The following is a 24,671-nucleotide window of genomic DNA, read 5'->3' on the forward strand; positions in this document are numbered from 1 at the left end:
CTCTCTCTCCCGCTTGTTTCATTGCAGACTGTACAGACGGCTTCGCCCTGGAGGCCCCAGTTACCCCTACCGAAGGACATAACCTTGCATGTGCATCAGCAGCAGCAGAAGCGAGACATGGACAAGGTCTCGAGTAAGAGCAGTAGTGGTAAGGACGGGAAGGACAGCAAAAAGTGGTCAATTGGGAATCTGTTCCGTCGAAAGCAGCAGAAGAAGGAACTGGAGTACGACTCCAGCTCCGAAGAGGATCGCAAGGCCGGTTTCTTGCCGGTGAAGAGCAATCGAACACAAGCCGTTAGCCAACCGGGGACGCTCAATGGGAAGAATCGCAAGAAGCGATCCAGTAAATTGGGAACCTTCGATCACATCGTAGTCAGTCAGAACCAGACCGGCAATAGCTATGGCTTCAAAGAGAGTGACAGCGTAAACTCGATCGATAAGTATGTAGTTTCTATGGGTTCGCTGGATCGGAGATCACGCACAGATCAAGGAAAGACGAAGGAAGGCAAAGAGGGCTCCAGTGACGAAGGATCGCACAGATCTTCGTCGATGTCCAGGTTCAGAAGTGACGATAGCTTGGGCAATCACAGTGCAAGCTCACACAGAAAGTCCCGTTCGGCAAGAACCGAACGGTACTTGAAACGAATGACCAAGGATGAAGAAGGTAGCCCCGTGAACCGGTGGCATACGCAGCCGATTTCTCCTAGTATGCTTCACGGAAGCATCCAATCCGTAGATAACGTTAACAGACGAGGCTACCCAGTCGGGGTTCATCCAAGCCTCAGGAACTCATCTAGTCTTACCAATGTGCCTCATCTGTTCCACCCACCCAATCCGTATGCTCAACAGCAGCAGGTCTATCAGATCAACCCATCGGCAACATACGAAAACAGTTTTTACATTCAAAGTAAAGCAAACTCCATGCGGGACTCCATTCGTAGTCCACCGCCAGTTCCTCCACGGGATCCCCAGCGCAGACTAACGATCGGACATCCCAGTGATGCTCGACCCATTTCCTACGCCTTCGATCGCTACCAGATGAATGCGCAACCTAATGGGAACATCTGGCAGCCGAATGGCAAATGTACCAGCGACGATCGGCTGTGGGGATCGAACATAACCCTTCAGCAACAGCCGGCTATGCCTCAGAGCTTTATAAACGCACACGCCGTGACTCCACCGAGACCGGCATCCGTTCAGCCAGAACCTACACAGAAACGCTACATCTCCCGACATCCTCAGCAAACCAATCCGTCTCCTAACCAGGGCTATGTGGTTCTACATCACAACCACCAACACCCGCACCAGCATCATCATCAGCAACATCACCAGCAACCTCAACCCCAACCACAGCAGCAACAGCAGCAACAGCAGCAGCAACAGCAGCAGCAACAACAGCAACAGCAACCACAGCAACAGCAGCCACAACCACAGCAACAGCAGCATTCGATCGTTAAGCGACCAAACGAGTACCGTTACGTTACGGACGTAAGTCCACGATCACGGAAACCCATTCAAATACAGGACCGCACCTTTGAACCGTACGAACCATCCCGGCAAATGCAGCAAACACCCCCAACAAGTACGCAACCATCGCAGTACGGTTCAACGGCTTACATCCGGACGCGGCCACTGAAGCTAGAGCAGGAGGAAAAGAACCCGAAGACTCCGCAGCAATCGGCATCCGCCTTCTGGCGGAAGATCGAGGAGAAGCAAACTACGGCCCATCCTCGGGGTAGATCTGCCGACCTTAGACAGCAAGTTCCGGGTGTGAACACCCGCTCCGTGTCCAGTTCGCGCGCACTGGAGATGATGAACCGTCGCAATCACGATTTATCGAAAGAGCTGAGCAACCTTATTTGCGGTGATATCCCAGACGATCAGCACAATGTAATCAACGGCCGACTGTACCTCCGGCAGGCGCCGGATTCGAAGGAGAAGTCCCGTTCACCTCCGAAAAACAAATACGAAGAATACGTGGCCAAGACGATCGCTCAGTCTACGCAGCAAGTTCCCGTACCAACATCCACCTACCGGAAGTTCAGTGCCGAGCAGGATTCCAAGACCAACCTGAATCACCTTCGTGGTCCACCACCTCCTCCAGCGCGAGGAATTTCCAAACGAAATTCCTGCTCCGAAGAAGAACTTTCCAAGAAGCAAAAGTCCGCCAACCTCGAAGAGGCCATCAACGAACTAGAAGCCATCTACAAGAGCCTACGCTTGAGTGACGAAGACTTGCTGGATCGTGCCGAACTACGGGACGTTCCGACGCCGACCTTGTTCAACCGACAACCAACGAAACCGGTCTCCGACTACGATGACGAAGACGATAGTGGCGATCGACGCAACTCCGAACCGAACATCGAACTGGATGATCTGAGCTTCCGCAGCCTAAGACGAGCCAACGAAACCATAAAAACCCTGGAAGTTCAACCACCGTTTGGAATCCCGATCGGTCCGATCCCACCATCCCCCAATACGGATTACCTGAGTGCCCATCCGGCAAAGCCCAATAAACCCCGATTCATGCCGAAACACTCCCCGGATCTTGTGTCGGACGATTTGGCCTTCCGGCAGCTACGCCGCGATAAGGATCTTCAGCAAAGTATCGATCGAGCCAGCTATAACGCCATGGAATCCACTGCCGTGGAGAAACCCATCGACAGTAGCATCGTCGAAGACGTCAAGAAAAAGCGCAACAGTCACAAGGCGACGAGCAACACGCTGGCGTCGAATATCTACAATCTAATACAGCGGGACGCTGCCAAACCTTCCGGCGGTAACCTGGACGATTACTACCGAATTGATACGAGAAAGGACGTCGCAGACGTTCCGTCTGATGTTTTGGTAGTTCCCAAGCTGAAGAAGTCGGCGAAAAAGATCGAACGGGCCAAGAGCGGTTCGCCGAAGATCACCGGAGGAGCGGTGTTTAACCTACCGTCGACGCTGAAGTCGACCAGTTCCACGAGGAAGGGAACACCCGCCGTGTCGGACAGTAGCAGTGCGCCGAGCACTCCCACGCAGAAGACTGCGCCAAAGGTCGGCGGGGATGGTCCGGTGATTGTCGGGGCGAAGCACAAAGCGGAATTTGAGGATATATTGAATGCGATAGCACAGGAAGCCAAGGATACCAGTGAAAAGTTGGGCATGGATCTGGCTGAGCTCAGGAAGGAAACCAAGTCAGTTTCGAGTGGCACCAGTCCGGAGACGAAGCCGAAGAGTAAGCCGATTGCACCGAAGGAGCCCTCGGCGAGTCGAAAGTCGTCGGTCAAAGTCGATGAGGGTGCGATCGATGAGGTGGCCGAAGCGGCCAAGTATTGCAGGGAGATGCTGAAAAATGTGGTCGAGGCACCGAAGCAGCTGGATGAGGAGAAGCTAGTCAAGGAGATTGAGGATACGTCCAACGCGGCGATGCTGTGTCACGGTATGATCAATCGGGTGATGATGGTTACGCAGCAACCGGTGGCACAGGTGGCAGTGGAGGCGCCAGAGAAGTCGGTGCTCTCTGGATTGATCAAGGAGTTGACGCCTCAGGTGGGAGATGAGGATACGTTCGATAGGTTGTCTAGACGATGCCAAGAGCAGTTGAGTGAGCTCGAGGAAATGAAGGATGGGGAGAAGTCTGCGATCGACAGGGATTACGATAGTTTGGTGGAGAGTATCAATCCTCTTGAGTCGGATTCGGATAAGAAGAGTACCGAGGAGGAGATCGATTTGATAATGAAGGAGTGTGGTATTGAGAATGACGTGCAGATTACGATCAACTCGGTGCCGTTGGAAAAGCAGGAGGAGGTTTTTGAAAGTAGCAAATACAGCAAGGAGTCCAGCTTGGAGTTGAGCGACTTCCATGGGCCTTCATTGACCCCGACCGATCCGAAATCTTCTAGCGAGACGGAACAGTTCCCAAAATCGTCGGACCTTACGTCCTGCAATCTGCTTTCATCGAGCGATTGCCTCAAGTCCAATGTCAGTTCATCGTCGGCTGCTAGTTCGATCGTTTCAGCACCGAATGTGAGTGCCGATTCGACACTGGTGGAGGTTATTCCGATTCCAATAGGGGCGGTGACTGGTGCGTCGCCTCCGTTGCGCCGTTCGCCGTCGGATGCCGAGTCGCAGTACAACTCTTCCGAAGAGCTGGCGATGATCTTTGGCATCAAGAGTCCAACACCGACAGGTAACACCACCCACGAGAATGCGTGTAGTGTGCAATCATTGTTGTGTGCATCCGATCAGCATGGTGTGTCTGCTACCAACAACACTCAAAACACTAATAACACGACTACAAACACTACAAATACTGTCACTAGCGCTAACAACAACACTAGATATCACGAGCTGGATAGTTTGTATCGATCCGCTAGCTTTACCCACGGTACCCAGCTCGACACAATCGTGGAAGACTTGCACGAGTTCGAGCTGGATTGTAGCGAGCTCGACGGCGTCGAACCCGGTGGCGATCGGCAGCAGACGAATCCGGAAATAGAATCAACTACTACTGATTCCGGAAACGTCAGTCTGACCGATTTCGGCAACGAGTTCACGGCCGAACGACGCGTTACGTTCGTGAATGAAATTCAGATCGATACTGGGTATGCGTTCAGGAGCGAGATACAGATTCCGGAGATTTTCGTCGAAGACGTCGACGAGGGTGATGCGGCGCAGGTTGAAGAGCTTTCAGATCAGCAGAAGATGGAAGAGCCGGCAAAGCCGGTGGAGGAAGATGACAAGGTAGCTGAAGATCCGAAAGTTGAATCGCTACAGGAGTTTGAACAGATTGCACCGAAGAACGATACGAATCTACGAAGACGAACGAACATCGACGACAACGAAAGTGGCCGAAGTCAGCCCAGTGGTAGTAGCAGACCGAGCTCCGGTCAACAACAGGGAAAGCGTAGCGGCAGCGGCATCGTCCAACCACAGCACGTCGTGCTAGCATGTACCTACGGCTTGGCGAATAGTAACTTTGATTATATTACCGTAATTGCTTTAATCATTGCCATCATCACATTATTTGCACTGATGATTCTGTAGAACAAGTACGCTGCCAAAATGTAGAAAAAAAAAGACAAGGGACTCATCTCACTCCCTCTATCGCTCCTGATCGTTACCAGAGATGAGCCCCGCTATTAGAAAATTGGAATATTATGCACACATAACCCGCCCCAAAAACGCTTACGTAACTTGCTTGAGTGTAAGTTCCGATAAATGACGTTTGTTTGTTAGTCAATAGCACCCGCCTGAATGTTTATGCTTTGCTTGATGCATTAGTCGCGCTGCGTCGCGACGCTCGCTTCAGAAATGTTTGTGTGTATAGTAACAAATTTTATCTCTAATTAACCCGTTGAAATTCGAATCCAAGCAACTGACCGAGCTCAGCCCATTTAGTAGCAATTAGAGAGTAAAATTTGTCCGTGTGCTATTCGTAAGTGTGCCTTTGCGAAACCTAACCTTAAAATGTAGGAGAAACGGCTGCGCCGATATCCGTAGTAATACCGTTCCTGACACATTCATACCGCGCATTTTTGCACGCCTTCTTTCATCCCGTTCGTTCATTTACCTTTATTCGTTGTTAACGCTGTTTCCTCGTTGTTCTTCGTTTCGTCAAGTGTACAAACTGTACCGTCAATTGACTTTTCTCTATCGTCACCTTTTCTTCTATTTAATCGCGGAAAAATGTTGCCAAACAGTTGCAACGGTAGAATCCAGCTCCAGCAGTAGTCACCCTTCGCCTCCGGCACTGGAGTACTCCCGCGGGGCCAACCGCGACTCCGGAGCAATCCAAAACCTTTGCTTCTGTTTACTTTAGGGAGCGTGCAAAAGTGCGTGCGCTGCGTGTGTGTGGGTGTTTGTTTGCAAACAAAATGGACTTAACCTCACTTTTGTTCGCCGACAACAACTACTGTGTGCGGTTAGTATGCAATGTGAGGACAGGAAATCTTCATCAAAATTTAGAGATAAACAGCAGCTTGCTTCCCTTATTTCGCAACGCATTCATATATTACGATTGTATTGATTTGTGTAAATTTCTGTATGATAAATCTTGCCTATACTTAAGTGCTACTGTTTTCTACTTCGAGTTTTTCGCAATCATTACCGATTAAAAATTAGCTGTTAGACTGCATCACGTGCCAATGAGAAGATAATCTTACGTATACCTTGATAACATGCCCAATTCTGAACTAAGAAGTCAAGCGTCACTTTTTAAATTGAATTTGGGCAAGCGTTTACCCTATCTGAATTTGTGAACGTTTTGTGGCAACTGTTAGCTAACTTAAAACACCAACTGGTAGGAGAAAATGCCTCCACTTGATGGTGTTGGAAGTTTGCGGGAGTTAAGACAAATCGTCGATTGAAGGTGATTGTTTACAAAATCAGATACGTCGATTTGAAAAGTGACGCTTGAACTGTTGTACTACTAAACAAAATATCGCTACTTTTAGGAAGACCATTGCCAACCGTTTTCTCTTTATCCTTCTAGATTTTTACTAAGTGTTAGTGGTCATTGTTACTGCGCCCTCTATCTCTCTCTCCCAACCACAGACCAATGGTGAAACACGTATTTCAGACCCGTTGATTCATGACAATTGTAGCTATTGTTGTACTTGTAAATGCCCCATCAAAGTGTTATATCCATCGGAGCAGGTTGTTTAGAAATGGCGAACTACTATCTCGGTCACAATTGTAACGGTTGTATAGTTTATATTTGTTTCAGTGTACATTAATAAGAATATTTACATCGAAAAAAGTGTCTCCTCAAATGCTGTATACAGGATTATTTTTTTTCTTTAATGTAAACATTGGATTGTGAACTTATAACACAGCAAGGAGGTGAACAATCTTTATCTATAAAAACTTACTAAACATTGAGAATGAAATAGTTATATATTTTTTGTTCGTTGTTAATTGGTCACTTTAAATAAACAGTAAAGAAAAGTCTTTTGGTTTGTTCTTTTACTTATTGTTTTCTGTTATTGCATTTGCTTCCGGCTAAAAATTGATCAGTGTAGGAAAGTAGGACAAAAAGAAATAGGTTAAGTTGTAGGATGCTGTTTTAGTAGGAGCTTCCGAACTTTGGGTTACCAAATTTTAAATTAACCGTTTAACATGACACGATTTCTCGAGTACTTTTTCGAAAGGTGCTAAGTAACAAACTATTGCTCTTCTATCATTGTATATTCAATAGAAACACCCATCTAAATTTACTTTAATTTATTTAAGATAATCATAGGTAAACAATAGTACAATGTACAGTTTAGAATGATGGGCGCTTAATTGTTACTTCGGTCATTTTGTCTGCACATCATGATTGGAAAACCTATTAAAGGTTATAAGTAAGGGTACCAGCCACTTTTTCGGTGTTAGGTACTCTATTCTGAAGCCACTTTTTCGGTGTTAGGTACTCTATTCTGAAGCTGTTGTAGTTTAGTTTTTCTCAATATGGTGGAAATGGTACTACATTGGTCCTTTTGAAAAAGTACTCGAGATTTGACGATTAATGACAGTATGAAGTTGAAAAAAATATCAAAGAATGCTTGGAAATTGAACAGTTGGAAATCAAATAGAACGAAATTGAGTGGTTGGCAATCGCATAGTTGAAAATTGAACAGTTTGAAATTGAGTATTGCGCATTTCACACCAAATTGGATTAATAAGCGCGTTTTCACTTATTAAAAAGTATGATAAAATTGCAAGTTTACGTCTAATCGTCTTGGTGTCTTTGGTGCAATTATTCCTTATCACTCATGGTTACTCCATGAGAAACCAGTTCCGCAAACCGATGTATTTTTATTATTTATTATTTATCAAAACTAACTGGGCGCAGAAATATCGATCCTAAGATGCACCAAAATTTTTAGGGAATACCGTGGACAACATTTCGTGCTTATTATCATTTTTAATTTGAACTTCTAGTAACCCTATGACCTTCAGAAAATCTAGTTTTTGGTAACCTTATTTGCTGTTTTGTTTCAACTCTGGGTTCCGTTTCAGATCGCTCTATTTCACATTCGTTTGACGTTTGAGCAATTTTTAGTTTGCACGGTGTGTAGATTAGCGGGGTTCAAACAAAAAAGTGTTCAGATTAAAAGCGGTCAGATTACCGGGGGTCCACTGTATCCCAAATATTCAGAGAAGTTCTAAGGACAACAGGAAAGTTATGGACTTTGGAGAAGTTTGAATATCGTCCAGGGCATCCGTTTGCGTTACGTTGATATAAATTTGACAGTTACACAATATATTTAGCTGTCACTTTGCTGCAACACGTCAAATCCGGATCTAATGTGGGTATGCCTTAAGTTGTGAAAACCTCAGGGCAGTTCCATGATCTTTAAGAAAATTTCATGAACAGGATGAAGATCCGAGAACTTCATGACAGTTTGATTAACTTCAAGAACATTTTTGGAACTTTGAAGAATTTCGGGAAAACTTCTGGTATGTTTATAGATCGTTGAAAAAAGACAGCTTCGGGAAAGTTCTATGAACATCAGAGCAGTTCCATGATCATTCGAACAATTAGGGGGACTTTAGGGACATTTGTAAAACTTCAGGATTTTTTTGAAAATCTTAAAAAAAAGCATGAGTTTTACAGATGTTCCAAGAACAATGTTGAGAAAACTTCAAGGAAGTTGGGAGTTCCATGAACATCAGGAAAATTATGTAACTTCAGGGAAGTTCTAAGAATGTCCAGAAATTTTTTGACATTTTTTTTTTTGTTAGTTCCATTAACATTAGAAACGTTACGGGAACCTTTGAGTAGTTTCGAGTAGTTCATGTAAACTGCAAGGAAGTTCTGAAAACTTCCAGGAAGTTCTGACAACTTCCAGGAAGTTCTGAAAACTTCCAGGAAATTCTGAAAACTTCCAGCAAGTTCTGGAAACTTCCTGGAAGTTCTGAAAACTTCCAGGAAGTTCTGAAAATTGCCAGGAAGTTCTGAAAACTTCCAGGAAGTTCTGAAAATTTCCAGGAAGTTCTGAAAACTTCCAGGAACTTCTGAAAACTTCCAGGAAGTTCTGAAAACTTCCACGAAGTTCTGAAAACTTCCAGGAAGTTCTGAAAACTTCCACGAAGTTCTGAAAACTTCCACGAAGTTCTGAAAACTTCCAGGAAGTTCTGAAAACTTCCAGGAAGTTCTGAAAACTTCCAGGAAGTTCTGAAAACTTCCAGGAAGTTCTGAAAACTTCCAGGAAGTTCTGAAAACTTCCAGGAAGTTCTGAAAACTTCCAGGAAGTTCTGAAAACTTCCAGGAAGTTCTGAAAACTTCCAGGAAGTTCTGAAAACTTCCAGGAAGTTCTGAAAACTTCCAGGAAGTTCTGAAAACTTCCAGGAAGTTCTGAAAACTTCCAGGAAGTTCTGAAAACTTCCAGGAAGTTCTGAAAACTTCCAGGAAGTTCTGAAAACTTCCAGGAAGTTCTGAAAACTTCCAGGAAGTTCTGAAAACTTCCAGGAAGTTCTGAAAACTTCCAGGAAGTTCTGAAAACTTCCAGGAAGTTCTGAAAACTTCCAGGAAGTTCTGAAAACTTCCAGGAAGTTCTGAAAACTTCCAGGAAGTTCTGAAAACTTCCAGGAAGTTCTGAAAACTTCCAGGAAGTTCTGAAAACTTCCACGAAGTTCTGAAAACTTCCAGGAAGTTCTGAAAACTTCCAGGAAGTTCTGAAAACTTCCAGGAAGTTCTGAAAACTTCCAGGAAGTTCTGAAATCTTCCAGGAAGTTCTGAAAACTTCCAGGAACTATTGAAAACTTCCAGGAACTATTGAAAACTTCAAGGAAGTTCTGAAAACTTCCAGAAAATTCTGAAAACTTCCAGGGAGTTCTGAAAACTTCCAGGAAGTTCTGAAAACTTCCAGGAAGTTCTGAAAACTTCCAGGAAGTTCTGAAAACTTCCAGGAAGTTCTGAAAACTTCCAGGAAGTTCTGAAAACTTCCAGGAAGTTCTGAAAACTTCCAGGAAGTTCTGAAAACTTCCAGGAAGTTCTGAAAACTTCCAGGAAGTTCTGAAAACTTCCAGGAAGTTCTGAAAACTTCCAGGAAGTTCTGAAAATTTTCAGGAAGTTCTGAAAGCTTCCAGGAAGTTCTGAAAACTTCAAGGAAGTTCTGAAAACTTTATGATCGTCCAGAGCTACGGGGAAGTTTTAAGACCTTTAATATTAGGTTCCGATAGTTTCAGGGCAGTTCCATAAATTTCAGGAAAATTTCAAGAACTGATCCATTAACTTCAAAAGCACTTTGCGGGGAATTTATAGAAGATATAAAAACTTCAATTGAATTAAAAGATCTCAAGAGAAGTTTCGTGAACTTTAGGGCTGTTCTGAGAACTTCAAAGCAGATCAGAAAAATTTCCGAAACTTCAGAATTTGGGAACGGGTTCGTCGTAGTGGTTAGCATTCACGCTAAAGGTCACGAATTCAAAGTTTATCCCGGATAGGTGGCTACAGTGTCTTCCCATTTTTGGCAACACATGATTTTCATCTTCTTTACTTTCTAGAAAATTTATCTAATGGTTTAGGGAAATTCTCCAAGAACTTCAGGGAAGTTCTCCAAGAACTTCAGGGAAGTTCTCCAAGAACTTCAGGGAAGTTCTCCAAGAACTTCAGGGAAGTTCTCCAAGAACTTCAGGGAAGTTCTCCAAGAACTTCAGGGAAGTTCTCCAAGAACTTCAGGGAAGTTCTCCAAGAACTTCAGGGAAGTTCTCCAAGAACTTCAGGGAAGTTCTCCAAGAACTTCAGGGAAGTTCTCCAAGAACTTCAGGGAAGTTCTCCAAGAACTTCAGGGAAGTTCTCCAAGAACTTCAGGGAAGTTCTCCAAGAACTTCAGGGAAGTTCTCCAAGAACTTCAGGGAAGTTCTCCAAGAACTTCAGGGAAGTTCTCCAAGAACTTCAGGGAAGTTCTCCAAGAACTTCAGGGAAGTTCTCCAAGAACTTCAGGGAAGTTCTCCAAGAACTTCAGGGAAGTTCTCCAAGAACTTCAGGGAAGTTCTCCAAGAACTTCAGGGAAGTTCTCCAAGAACTTCAGGGAAGTTCTCCAAGAACTTCAGGGAAGTTCTCCAAGAACTTCAGGGAAGTTCTCCAAGAACTTCAGGGAAGTTCTCCAAGAACTTCAGGGAAGTTCTCCAAGAACTTCAGGGAAGTTCTCCAAGAACTTCAGGGAAGTTCTCCAAGAACTTCAGGGAAGTTCTCCAAGAACTTCAGGGAAGTTCTCCAAGAACTTCAGGGAAGTTCTCCAAGTACTTCAGGGAAGTTCTATAAGAACTTCAGGGAAGTTCTATAAGAACTTCAGGGAAGTTCTACAAGAACTTCAGGGAAGTTCTACAAGAACTTCAGGGAAGTTCTACAAGAACTTCAGGGAAGTTCTACAAGAACTTCAGGGAAGTTCTACAAGAGCTTCAGGGGACTTCCAAGGACTTCAGGGAAGTTCTCGAAGAACTTCAGGGTAGTTCTACAAGAAATTCAGGAAAGTTCTACAAGAACTTCAGGGGACTTCCAAGAACTTCAGGGTGATCCAGGAATAAAAGAAAATACCGAGAATTTCGCGGAAGTTTCATGACCAGACTGCGGGATAACAAGATAAGATCTGAGAACTTCCATCAAATTTTAGGCATTTCAAAAAAGGTTCCAGAATTTCTAGGCGGTTCCAAACTGCAAAAATTATTTAGAAGTTTTAAGAACTTAAGAAAAGTCAAGAAAACCTCAGATAAGTCCAAAAAATTCGAGGGAAACTGTGGATACCTTATAGGAATTCCAAGAACCTCAGACAAGCTAGGTCTAGAGATCATCAGTCAAACACAGATTTCTTAAGGACAGTCCCAATTAGTTCAGGGCAGCTTCATGAATTCTAGGGAAATTTCAATAATCTTTAAGAGTTCAGGGCATTTCAGGGAAGTCCAGAGAACTCCTGAGACATTTTTGAAAACTTCAAACATAGTTTGCGACTTTTACACTAGTCGAGAAATTTTAAGGAAATCAGAGATGATCAGAGAACCTCAGTAGAGATCAATTAACTTAGCTAAATACTCAGAGATTTTTTTCGAAAACGTCAACAAAGTTCTGAGATCTTCTGGGAAGCCCAGAGAACTTCAAATATGATTTGAGATTTTCTGGCACTTTCATTGTTATCAGGGATGAGCTTGAGGGATGATTAGAGTACTTTATAGCAGTACCATTTATTGACTGAAGGAGCTTTCAAGAAGTTCCGAGGAATTATGAAAAACTCCAAAAATCTCAGGAATGGTTAAACAATTGAGGGAATTTCCATGAATATTAGGAAATGTTCTGGAACGTTAGAGAAGTTCCTAGAACTCCTTGAAAACTTAGGCAACATTGTCATGGAAGAACGAAATCTTTTGGCAAGTGCAGAGAAACTCAGGAACGTTTCAAAAACCTTAGGAAAAATGCAGATACATCTGAATAGATCAAATAATGTCATGGCAAATCAACTAAATTCAGGAAAATATTGAAAAATTGGAAAATGGACATTTGTTAATTGAACAGACGGAAATTTAATAGTTGAAAATTGATCATTTAGAAATTGAACAGAAAGAATCGAACGATTGGAAATTGGACAGATGGAAATTGAGCTTTTGTAAAAGGGTTAGTTTGAAGCTGAACAGTAGAAAATTGAACTCATCCAGAAACTTCGAAGCTTAAAACACCGAACAATGTCCGAATGTGCATGTCGCTTCTCTGATCCGCTTCCGATGAATGTCCAAACATTGTGCTTTATCCATCCAATATGTGCCAAATATTTTCCCATCAACATCATCAGTGTGCCTTCATCATCATCACCACACCGTAGTGCTTTGATTGGTCCCATCAATAATCCGTTAAAACACTAACCCCCTCTCGATTGTACCTTTCATTCACAGGAGCTTCCAATTCTTCGAATGTGTGATAAGATCTCGCCATGCATAATCTTCGTCTTTGGGGCAGAGAATTTAACCAACCAAGTCTCTTATGTGTGTTAGAAGTTTAACCCGATGCGTGCCGTAGATTAATTTGCCACCAATTTAATCAATCGTGTCTTTCTATCCGAAACCGAATCCCTTGTTACCCTATGTTTTGGCGATTATTTTGTGTTCCGAGAAAAAAAAAAACGACTAATGCCTTAAAGCTCAAAGTAGAAGCGTATATAGTCCTACGTAGATAGTTCGAGAGTCAATAAAATACTAATTCGAAATGGAAACGCATGGTGTTTTACTGATTTTCCTTGGATTTAACTAACCGCTCTCGTTCTCTCAGCTCTGCTCGTTCGATGGTATCGACTCAAAATGGAGTTGAATTCGACTCAATTTAGTGAAAAGTGGATTCGCGCAAAAGTGAGCTGAATTTTCCTGGTAAAAGCCGTGGAAAAGCAGGAAAAGCTTCTCGAATATGAGGAAAATCCATGAAAATTTTACTCAATCTAGGAGTACTTACGGCAAATTAATCTAACTCAAATTTGAGTATCGTATACTCAAATTTGCAAAAACGTAGGTCACTCATTGAATGATTAAAATTTTCCGAGTTTTTCCAGGAAAAACTTCTCGAATATGAGGAAAATTTAGATAGATTTCACTCAGGCTATTAGTATACTCCTAAACTGAGTCAAATTTTCTTCATATTCGAGAAGTTTTTCCTGGAAAAGCTCGGAAAATTTGATCTACGTTTTGCGAATTTGAGTAAACGATACTAAAATGTGAGTTAGATTCATTTACCGTGTACTATGTAATTCCCGGAAATAATAGACTGAGTGAATCCTTAATCGATTTTCTTCATATTCGAGATTTTTTTTAATGGAAAAGCCCGGAAAATTCAACTTACTAGACTAGACTACACGGCGAATGAGAACGACCCAAATTTCAGTTTAGTTTACTCATAAATCACAAAGTGCAAGAACTCAGCGATGAGTAAATTTACCTCATCTTTTTCTAGGTTTGTTCAGGAAGAAAGTCCTGAATATGAGAAAAGTAAAGATTGGATTCACTCAGTCTATTGGTACTACTCCTAGACTGAGAAAAATTCACGTCAATTTACCTCATTTTCCGGCCGATTTTTGAGGTTTAACCCAGGAAATCATGACGCAAATTTTCTCATCGCTGAGCTCCTGCACTTTCTGCGATTATGAGTAAACTAAACTTAAATTTGAGTCGTTCTCATTTGCCGTGTAGACTAGACTAAGTTTTGAGTTGGTCTGATCGACTGTGATGACAATAAGAAACTTTTCCGTTGAAAGCCGTTACTCACATTGATATGATTAAATCCGTCGAATTCAACTCACTTTTGAGTCGGTTTCTTCGTCCGTGCATTGAAAGCTTCGCGGACGTAGAAAGCAACTCACAGGGTGAGCCAAATTTACCCACTCTCTATTTTTTCCATACAAATTTTACTCATTTTAGTCAAAAGTGGATTTATTCACGGCTGTTAGACAAAAAATGAGTAAAATTGTGTGTGGAAAACATAGAAAGTGAGTACACTTGACTCAGCCTGTGAGCTACTTTCTACGTCCGTGTGTAATGGATCATTGAAGATGCTGAGGTTTTGACAGCACCGTACTGTGGCTACCACAGTATTTTACATTGGTTCGTACGTATACAGTAGCGCCAAATGAAAACTGTGGTGGGTTCAAAACTCAGCCATCTAAAATGATCCATTATAGCGCATGTGCAAGAGCCGGCACCTAGCGGTAGGTAAACGAATGATGACAAGCTTTGAAATGTTTCAGCTCATATATCGCCAATCGAAAGCACTGTTTATTCTGCGAAACTGGGGTTTATGTTTAATATACTATAATATCACAGAAACTTGTTGATTTTGGAGATAATGTGACTCGGTTGATAAAATCGTCATTCGTGAGATTGCTAAATTTAGATAAGCTTAAAACATTATTCCGGTAATGTTTCTTCGATAGTTGTTTATGTACATTTATTTCCATAAAGTGTCCATGGAATGTGAATATGAGCCGGAAGTGAAGAGCTCGCGAATCAGACTGATTATATTCTTAACTTCCCTGGGCATAATGTATTATCACAGAGAACAGACATCCAAGTCAAATTCCTAAAGTGTGTAAGAAATTTAGGAAATGCTATTTTGAATAGACATTTGAAACTAGCAATTATAGTGGTGGCGCTGCCCATCGACGTCGATGACCGGCAGACGTCATCTTAACATAAATGTCAAAATTGTTGTAAGTAAAACATTTTGTTTGAAACCGATCAAAACATGGGCGGCGGTGCGCAAATAAACAAGGTTAGCACAGTGACAATCTTTTCACAATTTTACTAAGGATGATGAATTGCCCGAACTACAGGAGATTTTCTTCTTACGTGGAGTCCAAGCGCTTGCGAATTCCTGAAAGAACGGATGCGTTTTTCTGAATTTAAATGAGGGCTAATTGGAGTTCACACCCTCACTGAATGATTTGAAGATACGCCGCCAGTGAACTCAAAAAACTCAGTTTTGCTCCTGATTACTATGCCCAGTTAAAATTGGAACGAAAGACGGTTGTAAATCTACAGGAAACTGTAAAAGAGCTTAGTTTTTTATTCGAAAAAAATGTTTCCGCAGAAACTCGATTGATTTCCGTTGTTTTGTCTTGTTTGTTTTGAACTGATTTGACAGTTAATTTGGATACCCGGTCAATAAGATCAACTCGAATTTTAGTTCAGTTTACTCATTAATCGCAAAAAGCAGCCCATTGGCACGCGCGTAGGCAACATGTTATACCGTGACAGCGGGCCCAGTTCGGTAGCAAAATAAACGATTTGAGCCCGGGTCATGCTGCCTACTGTCAAACGCTGCTGTTGATATAGGCCTTGTCACAGGCCTGGCAAAAAGTGATAACTTGAGTCGCAACATTCCGTATCGCGGCGCTAGTGTTTCTAACATATTTTAATTTGAATTCTTAAACATAATTTTTCGAAAAATTTGTTTTAGCTTGGATGTTTGTTCTCTGTGGTATTATTTTACTTGCACGCTATTTCAAAAGCACCCAAGTTGGAAAAGGATCCACCAAGATTGGTCAAAACTGAACCTACCCAAAAAATGGGTAAACTGTGAGTCTGTGACAAATTGACGAATGGACAACCTAAATCCGATTGATGATGTTCATTTGTCTACTTCGGGTTTAGTTTTGACCGATCTGGGTATATCATACTCAAATTTGGGTAGTTTTTAAATAGTGTGTCTCTACAATAGGTCTGTTGTCGTATTTGCTTTTTTTGCTTTTGTTATGCAGCATGTACGGGCAGGCTTGATGGAGCCTCACTCGCGAGTTTGAAATGAGCCGAGCGTAGCATTTTTCTGAGGAGTAGAATGCCTGCTGCCAAATCATTCCACTGAGCTTCAGAGCTTGTGAGCGAAGGGGGATAAAATGAGAGTGAGGTTCAGCGTTGCCAGATATACCGATTTATCGGTATTTATACCGAGTTCCGAACTAGATAGGGGAAACGCTCCTATAGTTGCGGTACGTTAGAAGCGTTAGGTTCCTATAGTTGTGCATGGAGACTCAATACACAACTATAGGAACCTAACGCTTCTAACGTACCGCAACTATACGAGCGTTTACCCTACCGATATACAGATAAGGCCACTCAGAATACCGATTTTTGAGGTTTTATACCGATCTATACCGATTTTATGAAATAATCAAAAGAATTATTGCCTGCCCGCACTTGAATTTCGGAGAAATTTATTGTGAAAGACTTGTTTTTTTTTTAATATCTCAAATTTTTTGAGGCTTTAAAATTTAAAAAAATACATCTTTAAAAATATCTTATGGATACTCTTTCGATTAATGTTTCAATTTCCTCGCCGTTTTTGGATACCCATGAATCGATAAACAGTCGATGGCTCTTTCTGTTAATTCCGGGGGAATCAGGACAAACTTTTTAAACATTATTTAACTTCCTGAATTTTCTTCCACCTTCCATCGTAAATTATTTTACTATTCCTCTCGGAAACTTATTTGGCTTCCCTTGGAAGTTTCTTCAACCTTCGCTCGAATGAGTCTTCCATGTTTTCCCGCCAGTTTTTTTTTAACTTTTTCCGGAACTTCAGGGATACTTCCAGATTTTGCGGATCCACACTAGCTACAGGAGCTTTTAAGAAGTTCTGAAACTTCAGAAAAGTCCAGAATTTTGAGTAAGTTTCGATAAATTGAAGAATGTTTCAATAACTTCTGTTAAAATTCTAAAACCCGGTCCAGCGAAGTCCAGTGAACTTAAGGAAACATCATAAATATTTTGGATGCTTCACAAGTCTAAAGAACTCCTGGAAAATTTAATGATTTTAAGGACAGTTCCATAAGTTTCAGGAGAATTGGGAGCACTTAAGGAAGCTCCGAGAACATCAGGACAGATCAATAAATTTCAAGGAAATCGCTGAAATTTTAAAGGAGTTCCGAGAAACTCAGGCAATTTCCGAAAACTTCAGCAATGTTCCGAGCAGCTCATGCAAATTTAAGAAACGTAAGGGAAGTTACATGAACATTAGCACATTGTAAGATCATTTTATGGGAAGTTCCGTGCTTGCAGTGTTGATAACTTTTAAAAATTATAAAAATCGGGAAGATCAGAGAACTTCAATGCTGATGTTACAATATATTCACGAAAATTGTGAGAGCGCTTAAATTTTTTTGTAATCTTCAAGAAAGTCTAGACCCCTTCAAAGTTTATTAGAGATATTCCGGTAGTCTCATTATAATCAGGGAAGTATTATAATCCAAGTATTTCAAAGATGATCAGAATACTCCAAAACAGCCCGAGGAAATATGAAATATTCCTAAGTACATTTCAGGAATGTTCCGAAAACTTCAGGGGCATTGTGGGGTCTTCAGGGATGTTTTATGACCATTTGGAAAATTTTCTGGATCATTAGAACATCCCCCAAGAGCTCTTTCTTCCGGAATTATGTCCTTGTTTCTTTCGACTGTTCCGTTAGCACTCTGGCTTCCGACTTTCTCCAGAATTTTTTTTCCAATCTACCTTAGGAAGTTTCTTCCGTCTTCTCCAGGAAGTTCAATTTAACTTCTCCCAGAAATTTATTTCGTCTAGTTCTGGAATTTTGTCCAGTTGGTTTTTTTACTTCTATTGGAAGGTTTTTCCGAGCTCCTTCTGGCTTCCCCTGTAAATGGCTACTTCTGGAATTTATTTCCGATTTCCGAAACTTTTCTGCCTTCCTTTGACTGTGAAATCCCAATTTTTCTGAATGTTTCTTTAAATTTTTGCCAGAAGTTTCTCAATGTATGTCTTGGAAGTTAAATTTCCTCCAGGAGAGCTTCTTCCTCCTTTCTTTGGATGTTGTTTTCAGCTGGCAGCTTCCTCCAGAACCTAATTCAAACATTCTCCGGAGTTTTCTTCCGGAATTTTCCAATCATAGTCCAAAGGATAAAAAACTTCGCCTTCAAAAACGGCAAAACTTTAAAATTAATTAAAATAGTAAATACCGATAAATACCGATTTTTTTTTTTAAATCTTTGATACCGATAAGCTTTAAAACATTCTGGCAACACTGGTGAGATTTGCTGCCATTCATGTTGATGTTTTCTATCACACGCTCTTACTCTCACTCTGGGTGAACTCTGAGCTTCTTGCGTCGAATAAAAAAGTCATCCGGAGTCTCGAAAAGCGCCCCTCACGTCAATTTATCTTCCCCCCGAAGTTCACTCTCCCTCTCTCTCGAGGAGTTTTTGTTTACTTCTTCCATATTCCTGCCGCCACTCACTCGAGGCAAAGACAACATATCAAGAAGACTGGCAACTTTGCCAGAATCCAAGCGACAGATACAGTAGCGCTGCACTTGGGCGAAGGTGGAAGCAATGTTCTGAAGAATTAGCAAATACACACACCTTTCATATATAACAATCGATCGGAACATTTTCCTTTGAGCGGCAGGTGTCGCGATTGTACCTGTCTCATGGCGGACGCATGAGAAATTGGAAGAGTTGCCAGTCTTCTTGATATGTTGTCTTCGCTCGAGGTGAGGGCTGGCTAAACTCGCAGGACATGAGTCTTTTAAAACCTCCAGTGAGTTTGATGAGTTTCAGCAAGCCTGTTTACGGGAACATGCTTTTGCTTTTTGCTGTATAGAATCTACAGAAAAGCAAGTACGGGAACAGACCTAATATAAGATTTCATAAATGGAAAAGGCTCTAATGCCTTGTTCAGACTACAGAGTTATAATAATTGGGGTTAGATTTTGATAAGTTCTTTAGTGGAAATGACACTGATGAAATACGTACATTGTAGTCGAAATACGTATCTGTCATGGATACCAAAATTATTTAGGGGAAATTAAATGGAAGATAGCAATTTTTTGCTGTTTTATCACAAAAATATGTTGATATGAAACGCTTTGATTGCCGTTAAATCTATTGAATTTAATTATTTAATTGATAGATTTTTGTTCGAACACAGAAAAAGGACAAACTCAACTTACCTTACCAATCAGGCTACGGTCTTTTTGTTCTCTGCTGTCCGAAGAAGTCGTATCCACTCTACTCGATCCATGGCCACACTTCGCCAGCCTCGTAGTCTGCGAAGGGTCCGTAGGTCACCTTCTACTTGGTCGATCCATCTTGCCCGCTGCGTGCCTCTTCTTACAACGTGCCCAGCCCACCGTAGTCGCCCAATTTTTGCAATGGGACTATGGACGGTTCTCCCAGCAGCTGGTGCAATTCGTGGTTCATTCGCCTCCTCAACATTCCGTCATCCATCTGCACTCTACCGTAGATGGTACACTACACCTTCCGTTCGAAAACACCAAGGCCCGTTGGTCCTCCACGAGCATAGTCCAGGTCTCGTGGCCGTAGAGGACCACCGGTCTAATCAGCGTCTTGTAGACAGTGCGGTGGTGAATTTCATTCGACCGGAGCGCCCTCCGGAGTCCAAAGTAGGAACGATTCCCTGCCATAATGCGTCTTTGAATTTCTCTGCTGGTATCATTTTCGGCGGTCACCAGTGAGCCCAAATACACGAACTCATCGACCATGGCAAGTCCAATCCGCCTTGCTTCAGCCTTCAGTCTGATGTACGTTTCCGCCATCGTCTCAAAGTTCCGTGCTAAAGGGTGATACGGTCAAAATTTGGTCAAGGGAAAACGCGTGTAAATCGGTGAAATCGTTTATTTAAAATATCAAATTAAATTTCTTTTTCAAGTTCAATTAGTATAAAATTCAGGAAAAACATTCAGTTAGGCTTCCGCTTTTCCAAATCTGAATTGCCGGGCCTTACGCTTGACCCCTGCCATCAGATTTTGTACAGCCACCTTGTCCACCTTCTTCGCCGCAGAAAGCCAGTTTGCCTTGAACTGCTGCTCGCCCTTAGCAGTTTTTTTTTTGGTCTTCTTTAGGTTCCGCTTGACAATAGCCCAGTATTTCTCAATTGGGCGGAGCTCTGGCGTGTTGGGAGGGTTCTTGTCCTTGGGAACCACCTGCACGTTGTTGGCGGCGTACCACTCCATGGCCTTTTTACCGTAATGGCAAGATGCCAAATCCGGCCAAAACAGTACGGAACAACCGTGTTTCTTCAGGAAAGGCAGCAGACGTTTATTCAAACACTCTTTCACGTAAATTTCATGGTTGACAGTCCCGGAAGCTATGAAAATGCTGCTTTTCAAGCCACAGGTACAGATGGCTTGCCAAACCAGATATTTTTTTGCGAACTTTGACAGTTTCATGTGCTTGAAAACATCTGCTACCTTTCCCCTTCCTTTTGCCGTATAAAACTCCTGTCCCGGAAGCTGCTTGTAGTCGGCTTTGACGTAGGTTTCGTCGTCCATTACCACGCATTCAAACTTCGTCAGCATCGTCGTGTACAGCCTCCGGGATCGCGCTTTGGCCGTTGTATTTTGTTTATCATCGCGGTTTGGAGTCACTACCTTCTTGTAAGTCGATAGTCCGGCTCGTTTTTTGGCTCGATGCACGGTTGTAGACGATACACCCAGCTTATTTGCGGCATCTCGGAGAGAGAGGTTAGGGTTTCGCTTGAAACTACCGGCAACTCTCTTTGTCGTCTCAGCGGCTTCCGGTTTTCGATTTCCCCCCGATCCAGACTTCCTGGCTGTCGACAAACGTTCCCCAAACACTTTAATTACATTTGTAACGGTTGATTTGGCAACTTTTAGCGATTTTGCCAACTTTGCGTGCGAGTAGCTCGGATTTTCGCGATGCGCGAGCAAAATTTTGATACGCTGCTCTTCTTGCTTGGACGGCATTTTGACAACTGAAGAGTGAATTCCAAAATCAAAATAGGAGCAACATTCTACACACACACACCTTCAAAATGAGGGGTGTTCAGGTTTTTTAAATGCAAAATTGAAAGAAATACGTCAAGTTGATATTGACCAAATTTTGACCGTATCACCCTTTATGATGTCGATATCATCGGCGAAGCCAAGAAGCTGATTGAACTTCCTGAAGATCGTGCCACTCGTGTCTATCCCAGCTCTTCTGATCACACCTTCTAACGCGATGTTAAATAGTGGACACCAAAGTCCATCACCTTGCCGTAACCCCCTTCGAGATTCAAAGGGACTCGACCAACGCACATCACTCGATCCTGCCTTGACCGGAAATCCGTACTCTTGCATAATCTGCCATAGCTGATCTCGACCGATTGTGTCGTATGCGGATTTGAAATCGATGAACAAATGATGTGTGGGCACGTTGTATTCGCGGCATTTCTTCAAAACCTGCTGAATCGCCAAAAATTTGGTCTGTGGTAGCGCGGGCACCCATGAATCCCGCCTGGTATTGCCCCACGAACTCTCTTGCAAATGGTGACAGGCGGCGGCATAGAATTTTGGAGAGTACTTTGTTGGCGGCGCTCAGCAGTGTGATCGCGCGGTAGCTGCAGCAATCCAACTTGTCGCCCTTTTTGTAGATTAGGCATCAGTGCTGAGATTTGTCATGGTCATTGACAGACTTTTGCGCGATATTGACAAAATTGTTTTTCATATAGTCAATGATAGACTTGATCCTCAAAAAAATCTTGGTCAAAATCTCATTCATTTTTTCGTCAATGACAAAGATTCACCTGGTAACAGAAAGTGTAATTTCTTGCATTCTGAGACACATTATTGTTATCCAAGCGGTTCAGGACGTAGATGCTTATTCACTTTAATGGCTCCATGTAATTGTTTTGCTCAAGCCATTTAATTTCATTTCAAATTTAGCTAATAAACACATCAGCACATGTTCGTCACTGACAAAAATGCTACTGACAATTGACATGGTTTGCCTTGACGATGACTGTTAGCTCAAACGAGTGACCAAAGCAGAATTTTGAGTATCACCGTGTATTGTCGAAATTTTGCAGCACTGTTAGGCATACGACACCTTCCATCCACTCCTACCAAATCTTGGCAATTACCCAGTACAGCGCTCTAGCCAGTGCTTCACCACCGTATATTAATAGCTCACTTGTTAGTTGATCTACACCAGTTGCTTTGTTGTTCTTCAGCTGACCGATCTCCTCCTCAACTTTTTGAAGATCAGGGGTCGGTAGCCTGTCGTCTTTTGCGCGTGCTCCAAGGTCTGTTGCCGTGCCACCTTCGTTTTCTGCTGCATCACCGTTGAGGTGCTCGTCATAGTAAGGCCTGTACTCGAAAAAAAAATGCACCTGACAAAAGTGTTCGCCAAAAATTTATTTTAAGTTGGATTTTCTTGAAACTTTCAGGGAATGAACTGATACATATGGATTATGTTTCGGCATAATTACTTTATTCAATTTCCTTTCCATCACTGAAAGCCAGCACCTTTCCCTTAAGACCCCTCATTACATTTTGTGCAATGGTGGAGCCGACCTTTTTGGTCACTTTCATCCATTCTTTCTTCAACTCCAGCTCGTTCTTAAACACCTTGGACGATTTTCGAACTTTGGCCTTCATTATGGCCCAAAATCTTTCCACCGGACGAATCTCTGGTGAATTTGGGAGGTTGGCGGTTTTTGGTACAAAAACAAAGTTATTGTCTCTGTACCAATCCAACGTCGATCGCACGTAATGGCATAATGCCAGGTCCGGCCAAAATAATGTCTCGCCTCCGTGGGACCGCAGGAAGGACAACAGACGCTTCTGGAGGCACTCGGTGCGGTAAATTTCGCTGTTGATGGTACCCATTGTGATGTACGGTTTACTCAGTTTACCGCATTGGCATATGGCCTGCCTTATGTCTTCCGGAACATCAAACCGTGATTTGGCAACGTAGAACTCCAGCCCCGGTATCTGCTTTGCGTCTGCCTTGAAGTAGGTTTCGTAGCCACACACATCGGTTTCGTTAACCACTCTCGATACAGCTTCCTTGCGCGGGATTTGGCCGCCGTGTTTTGTTGATCACGCCGGTTCGGTGCCTTCCGGACCTTGAATACACGAAGCCCAGCTCGTTTCATGGTTTGCTGAACGAACCAGGCGGAACACTTTGCCTTCAGTGCCGCGTCGCGAATCGAAAGGTTCGGATTACGCTTAAAATAATCCAACACCTTCCGGGCCTTCACAGGGTCAGCTGTCTTCGATTTTCTTCCACTTCCAGCCCGCCGCTCGATCGTCTGGGACTCCTTAAACGATTTTACCACCCGAGACACAGTTGTATGGGTGATTCCCAGTTGTCTTCCGATCAATCTCATGGTCGCAGCCGGATTTTCCATGACGGCGCGCAAAATTCTCCGGCGATTTTCTTTTTGTTTCGATGACATCTCAATAACCACTGAACCGATAGTTATGAAATTTTGCACATGTAAACAATTCACTCCAAACTAGTTATACCCAGATTTTCATCAATTTTTACCCACGGATAAAAAAGTTACACACGGATAAAAATAGTGCATTTTTTTCGAGTACAAGCCTTGCTGCTCCCACTTCTCAATCACCTCACACTCATTCGTGAGAAGGTTACCGTCCAAGTCCTTGCACATATCGGCTTGCGGCACGTAGCCTTCCGTGTGTTGTTTACGCGGTCCAGATTTTCCATCGCCTCGCGATCTCGGTCTTTCTGTTGACGCTTCTTCCTTTGTCTGTTCCGCGCTTGTCTGTATTGCTCCACATTCAATCTCGTGCGGTGTTGCAGCATTCTCGCCCGTGCTGCATTCTTCTCCTCTACTAACAAACAGTTTGCATTCGCCGTCAAACCAGCCATTTCTTCGGTCCGGGATCGCAGTACCTAGTGCCGCTGCAGCAGTACAACCATGGCGGAACGGATATCCCTCCAGCCATCTTCAAGAGAAGCTGCGTCAAGCTGCTCTTCCGTGGGTAGTGAAACTTCCAGCTGCTGCGCGTAGTCCTGGGCAATTCCGGCGTCCCGTAGTTGCTCAATGTTGGGTCGCGGCGTTCGACTTCGACGTGTGTTATGCACCGTCGAGAGTTTTGAGTGCATGCATACTGCAACTAGGTAGTGGGCCGAATCGAGAGGGGCGACACATCTAAATCTCAAGTCTAGATGCTCAACAAATCTCACACTAGCGAATCAATCTTCGAAAAATCTTCTTTCATTTCTCGCATCCACTTGCATCGCGCATCATCTTTTTGCAGGAAATCTTCAGAATCGTCATCAATCTTCTTTTTATCTACTCAGCGTGCGCGCAGCTAGCCACAGCAAAACACAATCTTTTCTGCATCGTAGATAGGGTCATCCCCCTCGGTCCGAATCTATGTTCGCACTGCGGTACGTGTGGACGTTGATAATGTCGGAGAAGAATTTCCCGTCTATTAGAAC

At 43.0% G+C, this 24,671-nt stretch overlaps 1 protein-coding gene across 8 annotated transcripts in view; it reads left to right on the plus strand.

Moving 5' to 3' along the window:
* Svil (Supervillin) overlaps positions 1-24,671 on the plus strand; it is an 807,253-nt gene that overhangs the window by 313,172 nt on the left and 469,410 nt on the right. For all 8 annotated transcript variants that reach the window (XM_065230080.1, XM_065230078.1, XM_065230079.1 and 5 more), the window contains one exon: positions 28-4,174. In XM_065230080.1, coding sequence (XP_065086152.1) covers positions 118-4,174 — 4,057 coding nt within the window. In that variant the 5' untranslated portion in view covers positions 28-117. The remainder of the gene's footprint in view (positions 1-27; positions 4,175-24,671) is intronic.

This window comes from Ochlerotatus camptorhynchus, unplaced genomic scaffold (assembly GCF_037179485.1).
Source record: "Ochlerotatus camptorhynchus isolate MF236.1 unplaced genomic scaffold, CSIRO-AGI_Acam_v1.1 ptg000328l, whole genome shotgun sequence".
In the NCBI taxonomy this organism is placed as follows: domain Eukaryota; kingdom Metazoa; phylum Arthropoda; class Insecta; order Diptera; family Culicidae; genus Ochlerotatus; species Ochlerotatus camptorhynchus.